The following is a 6,779-nucleotide window of genomic DNA, read 5'->3' as shown; positions in this document are numbered from 1 at the left end:
TCAACAAAACTAACTGTTATTTAAAAATATATCCTTTTCCCAAATTTACCGAGGATCGGCCCATATTTGACCTATATAAAGCCTCATATAGAAATTTTAATTTTTTTTTATCAATAAATTGCTTAAATATTTTGGATTAATGGTAATATTCAACATAAAAGTTTCTTTATAAAAAATAAAAATGTTAAAAATATTCTCATGGTGTAGGGTATTATATGGTCGGCCATGCCCGACTATACTTTCCTACTTGTTTTTATTTTAATTTTTTTACTAAAATTGTGTTTTAATAAAGCACATTCATGAGTGTCTTAGCTAAAATCATCTTAAGACTTATTACGTTTTTGTAGCAAATGATCATGAAATATGTTTAAACTAAATTTAATATTAATGGCTGCGTTTGTGTCTTTAATTTAAAAAACAAATATCATTTTATTTTTAGGTAAACAACTGAACTGGTTTTAACACGACCGTACTAGGGGGGCCTGTTCATTATTATTTATTTTTTATACATAATTTTTTAAAAATATCTTTATCATTTTAAACACAAGTTCTAGTTTAAGAAAATAAGGTCTAACATTTATTGGTGGAGTGCATGAGGTTTTGGTTTCATCTAAATTTGTGTTTTTATTTTATACGATTCACTTTATTAAAGCGTGATGTTGCTGCTGCTTGTCATTATTTTTATTTTTCGCCTGTTTTTAACATAATCTTAAGGTTAATTTTAAATTTAATAAAGAGTCGTAAAAAAATTTCACTAAATTAAAAAAAAACAAAATTTTTGCAAAACAAATTTTTAGAAACTTCTGAAGACGCTATTGATCATACTAGTGATTTTGACGAATCCGGCGACGATATGACTGAAGGTAAAAATGTACCTACCACCCCTAAGCCCAGTTCTAGTGCTGAGGTGCCTTTTAGAAGAGGAGGAGATTTTCGCAAAACATCTTTAAGTCTGAACCGTCTAGTGGGTGTTATCGATGAGGGTACAAATACGGTTAGTTTTTCTATCTACACCACACCCGAATTTAAGGAGATAGCCAGTCATCATATAGAAAAACAAATGATTACCGTTAAAGACGGCTGGTTTGAACAGGATCCTATAGCCATTATCAACAATGTTTATCGTTGCTGTGAAGTAGCTGTTAGTATGCTGCCTTCTTTGGGTTATCGCAAGGAGGATATTTTCACGATAGGCATTACCAATCAAAGAGAAACTACTGTAGTTTGGGATAGTGTTACGGGTAAACCTTTATATAATGCCATTATTTGGAATGATATACGTACTACAGAAACTGTAGATCAAATTTTGGCCAAAATACCGGAACAGAATAAAAATCATTTTAAAGATATTGTGGGTTTACCCGTATCACCTTATTTTTCGGCTTTAAAGATCAGATGGCTTAAGGATAATGTGGCTGCCGTGCGTAAAGCTTGCCGGGAGAAACGTTGTAAGGCGGGTACTATTGACACTTGGATTGTGTGGAATTTAACCAGGGGTGAGTGGATAAGCAAGTTAAGCTGAATTTCATGATCATAAATTTAAGAGGGGACACACAAATGGGAAAAGAAAGATCATAAAGAGGTTCTGATAATAGCATAAATCTTTCATAAGAAAAGTATTGTTTGTTTCTAATCCGTAAAATATAAGAACTACTACACGTAATGATTCAGGAATTCGAATATATTTTCCAAGGATTGAGAGGACTTCTTGGATTTAAATATTTTTAATTAAATAGATGTTAAGGGGACCTTGAGGAAGTGAACATTCTAAAATCAAAAAAATGAATTGTTTTGGGAGGTCATTTATTGCAGTCCGAGCAGTAGAGATATTTCATTGGCTGTAACAGTTGTGACAACTGCATCGAAAAGCGATTAGTTGTACTGATATGGACTCTTCATGATTGGAAAGTTGTCTCTCACTTTTCGGAATCACTGAGTGGTGATCGTTTAGGATCTAAATTAGAGTCCGATATTTGCAAACATTTGCAATGTTTTCCGATTTGATGCAATAGATAGTCGGTCTTTGTCTGAATGAATAACATTTAAGGTGTTTTTGCGAATCTGTTGTATCGCGAAAGGGCATTTGAATCTGAAGTTTGATATAATTTGAACTCTAAAGTGTATTGTTTGCATTAGAGTATTTTGAAACATTTACTTTTGGAAACAGAATTACAAGAGGTCCACGATAATACTTTGCGAAGTAGTGCGTAGATGCTTATAATCAGTAGAGAACAAATAATAATAATTGATTTTTGAAAGAATTGTGTCCCGTTTCATCAACTTCATTTCGCTTAAAAATGTATCACATAAGCCATCATAATAATCTAATCTTTATACAATCAGGTGCTCTACACATAACCGACGTTACCAATGCCTCGCGTACCATGCTCATGAATATTGAAACTCTCGAATGGGATCCTGTTTTATTAAAAACCTTCTCCATTCATGCCGACATGCTGCCCGATATAAGAAGTTGTTCAGAAATTTATGGTAAAGTTTTGGATGATCGTTCTGTACTCAAGGGCATGCCCATCAGTGGTATATTGGGCAATCAACAAGCTTCTCTGCTGGGACAAATGTGTATTAAACCGGGACAAACTAAGAACACCTATAGATCTGGTTGCTTTTTACTCTGCAACACTGGCACCACACCAATTATTTCATCTAGGGGTTTATTGACCACTGTGGCTTATAAATTGGGACCCAATATGCCACCAGTATATGCCTTAGAGGGCTCGGTGGCAGTAGCTGGTCATGCTTTGGAATGGTTACAAAATAAAGTACGTATAGTGCCAAAAGCTTCCGATGCTGAACAGTATGCAGAAGCAGTACAAACTACAGGAGATGTTTACTTTGTGCCCGCATTTACTGGTCTCTATGCCCCCTATTGGCGTAAAGATGCTCGTGGTATGATTATAGGTCTAACACAATTCACCACTAAACATCATGTGGTAAGAGCTGCTCTTGAAGCTATATGCTTTCAATCCAGAGATATTTTAGAGTGTATGTATAAAGAGGGTGGTTTTAAATTCAATAAACTGCATGCCGATGGTGCCTTATCATCCAATAATGTTTTAATGCAGCTGCAAGCTGATACAGCGGGTGTACCCGTATTTCGTTCTCAACTCTTAGATTCTACTGCTTTCGGAGCGGCCATGTGTGCTGCTCAGGCCGAGGGTATAGAATTGTGTAAATTTGATCCCGAGAAAAGGCATTATGATAATATTTATTATGATACCTTTTTGCCAACAAGTACAGATGAAGAACGAGCTCACAGATATGGCAAATGGAAGAAGGCGGTAGAACGTAGTTTCGATTGGGCTGATCGTGGCAAATCGAAACATATGACAGAAGAAAGATATCGTATGTTGTCATCAGTACCTGCTAGTTTATTCCTAATCACAACATTTGCTATGTTGGCTCATTCTTTAAGAAATATTAAATCATAGACAATCATTGAAATCAGGAAAGAAAGAAATCTTTTATATAGAGATGTTATAAGGAAAGACAATTAAAAGTAATAAAGTTAAGAATAAGAAAGACATTAAAATTGACATAACTTTGAACTCTTGTGTTCTTAGTTTCTAAAATGTTATAATTACTAAGTATACTTCAGTCCCATAATTACTTTAACACAAGTTTTCAATACTTTCTGTTATATAACATCTTTAAAATTTGCCACAATTTCCTTAATTTCCTTTAAGGTTTTAACTTAATGACTTTTAATATAAATAACTTTCTTGTACTTATAAAGTATTTAATTGTAAATAATTAATTTTTTTAAATTGTTAATGCCGTTTTTTTAATAATTTTTATCTTCTTGTTATATATTTTTTCTTTGTTTTTAGTTTTTAATTATAGCCAACTATTTGTGATAAAAATTTATACAACTTTTAACGTGTTTGTATATAATATATATATAACAGTTAAATTTTAGGCCCCTAATAGGTATTCTTTAAAATAATTAAAGATTATGCTTCTCCATTTTTATTGCTATTTTTATTATAATTGTAAATAAGTTAAAAAATAATTATTTTACTATATAATAAAAAACATATATACATATATATATTTATAATGTTATAGCTAGTTTATAACTACTTATTAAAATAAAAAAGAGAAATAATGATTGATGAAATTATATAAAAAAACATTGAAATTATTTGATTTGAATATTGTTATTAAAGGGTAAGACGAAACCAAAGTATTATACTAAAACCAAGATCCCAGTTGCTAAACTAGATTCATTAAGAATCTGAAACTGTTTAGAGCAATAATGGAATTAATGTTTCAACCATTTTTTTATGCTTCGTTTTTAAATTAAATGAAGTGTACATATGTACTAAATTTCATCAGCGAACTTTAGCACGCGCACTAGTTTTACATGGACACACAAAAGAGCAGAAGGACTACGGACATAGATAAATCGATTCAGAAAGTTATTCTGAGTCGATGGGTAAACTTTAAGATTTGTGTAGGACGAATATTTTGGGTTTTACAAACGTCTCCAATGTTGTGGTGTAGGTTTTAAAAATACAAAAAGAAGAATCGTGAATGAATTTGTAAAAACTTCAATACCTCCGAAAATTAAATAAGGTGTACCCCTTATTTTTATGCACTTCCATAGTTTGTTAGTTTAAAAGGAGGATGAAGAATCTAAAGAAATACACCTAGGCCTCTATAGGATCTGTTGTTCGCTCCTTAACCGGCGGCCACTACACTTCTAAAAGAAATGGTTGCGATTCGTATGCGGGCAAAATATCATATCATCGGAGTAGGCAGTTTAACATCATACAGTTGGAGTAAAAACGTGTCTAGATTTGAACTACATCAGTTGAATTCATCCTTGTTATTGGCAGCTTTAACCGACATTTACCATCAGTAGCGCGTCCGTTGAATGCTGAGGAAACCCGTTCGGTTTTCTTCATCGGAATAGAGCAACAGAATTTCTGCCTACCACATAGACACAGGGCATCTCTAACGAATGGCAATAACGTTTTAATCGAAACAGGTAGAATTGTTATATTCGACCATGCCGAATCTTATATACCCACCACAGTTAGGGTCAATTATTGACCGATCTTAATGAAATTTATTATAAAGATTTATGTCGAATTTCATTGCTGTACTCGCATTTTTTTAAAGGAATTATAGACCGATACTCAAAGCCATGTTTATGGGGAATTTCATTGCAATTTTCAATACCAAACACATCTTACCTATAGCTAATATTTTTTGCAACATTATTAACTCTCTATCTCTCTTCTTTTGAACCCGATTGAATTTTCAACAAACAGACGTACTTTTGTGGGTCTGTAATCATTATTTCGATGTCTCCAAGACGATTTCTATGTCAAAAAAGACGTTTTAAAATTATACACTTTTGATCTCAATTTGACACCAAAGTGTTTATATTCGTTTACAAAGTATGTACAGATAGTTGTCAAATCAAACAACAAAAGTATAAGAGATACACGATGTTATCAATTAATAGAAAGTAATCATGTGTTGTCAAAGTGATAACGCTATATTGTCAAATAGAATATTGCATTGCCGAAATGATATGAAGCGTAATCGAAATGACAACAATGCGTTGTTGCAATGAAATTGTATACACATCCGTTGTCTAAATTTTAACAAATGTGGTAGCTCACTTTTGTCAACGGATTGTATCAATTTCGGTTATTTTCTACTCGTTTTTTTCCATCTGTGTCTTATAACCTATTTAACAGAGATGTATATAGATAGATATTGCTGAATATCAAGAAATTACGAAACCAACAGCGCTAAAATTAATGGCTTGCATCTAAATAATATGTGATTTAAAAGTTAAAGTAAAGATTTTCGAATTCCCCAATTCACACAGAAAACTTTCGACCATAATTACCTATAGTGAGAATCTTTGTTCACCAACCCAGTAAAATCTTTACTTACCCGGTAAGTAGACAAGTTATATTGGAGCAAAGTGTAAGTAGTTACATTTTGGGTGAATAACTACTTATTTTAGTTCGACGATAACCAAAAACTAATTCCTTATTGGACATACGCTATAGACAATTGACTACAAATTCTATTAAAAAAAAATAATAATTTATGTTATTGATAACGACAACTCATTACCAAATAATGTGTGAAATAACTACATTACCTACAATACTTATTACCAAAATTTAAAAATATTTTACTGGGAACTTCATTGGTCATCTTTAAAAATTAAAAATAATTTAAAATGTTTTCAAACATTTTTATAGTCAAATCTTTACAATTAATTTTTACCACTTAGTGTTAAATTAAATTTATTTTACAATTAACATTATTCAGCTTAAAAATGCAAAAGAAAAGCAAACATTTAATTATTAACTATTAAATTGTATTCTCTCCAATATCATAAAATTTCATGAATAAATATGCAAGTGTTTATTCCTTAATAAATGTTGTTATAAAACGTATTTCATGACTTGTCTATAACGATTATGAAATTATAGTATTATTAAAGTAATCTATCTATTATACTAGTCAAAATAATCTTTAAACAAATGTATTTTTTAAAAAAGAACTCTTTCAATTTGTACTCTTTTTAATATCTAGAGCCACACCTTTTTATTGCTATAATTTTCTTTTATTAATTGTTCTGATAAAGAATATTTGAATTTATATGTATTTCTTTCGCATTATTAGATCTTTTATTGACACTTTGTTATGATGTCTTAATAAAAAAGAAATAATTTGTATTTTTGTTATCAACAAATATGTGATTTATTGCAATAAATGTAATTAAA

At 31.1% G+C, this 6,779-nt stretch overlaps 1 protein-coding gene across 2 annotated transcripts in view; it reads left to right on the top strand.

Moving 5' to 3' along the window:
* LOC111675046 (glycerol kinase) overlaps window positions 1–3,959 on the top strand; it is a 16,454-nt gene extending 12,495 nt beyond the window's left edge. For both annotated transcript variants that reach the window (XM_046952606.1, XM_023435743.2), the window contains exons 2-3: window positions 798–1,496; window positions 2,344–3,959. In XM_046952606.1, the coding sequence (XP_046808562.1) occupies window positions 854–1,496; window positions 2,344–3,449 (1,749 nt within the window). In that variant the 5' untranslated portion in view covers window positions 798–853 and the 3' untranslated portion in view covers window positions 3,450–3,959. The remainder of the gene's footprint in view (window positions 1–797; window positions 1,497–2,343) is intronic.
* Window positions 3,960–6,779: the final 2,820 nt, after the last annotated feature.

This window comes from Lucilia cuprina, chromosome 5 (genome assembly GCF_022045245.1).
Source record: "Lucilia cuprina isolate Lc7/37 chromosome 5, ASM2204524v1, whole genome shotgun sequence".
NCBI lineage: Eukaryota > Metazoa > Arthropoda > Insecta > Diptera > Calliphoridae > Lucilia > Lucilia cuprina.
The sequence above is the reverse complement of the archived record's forward strand: the minus strand, read 5'-3'. Positions and strand labels throughout refer to the sequence as shown.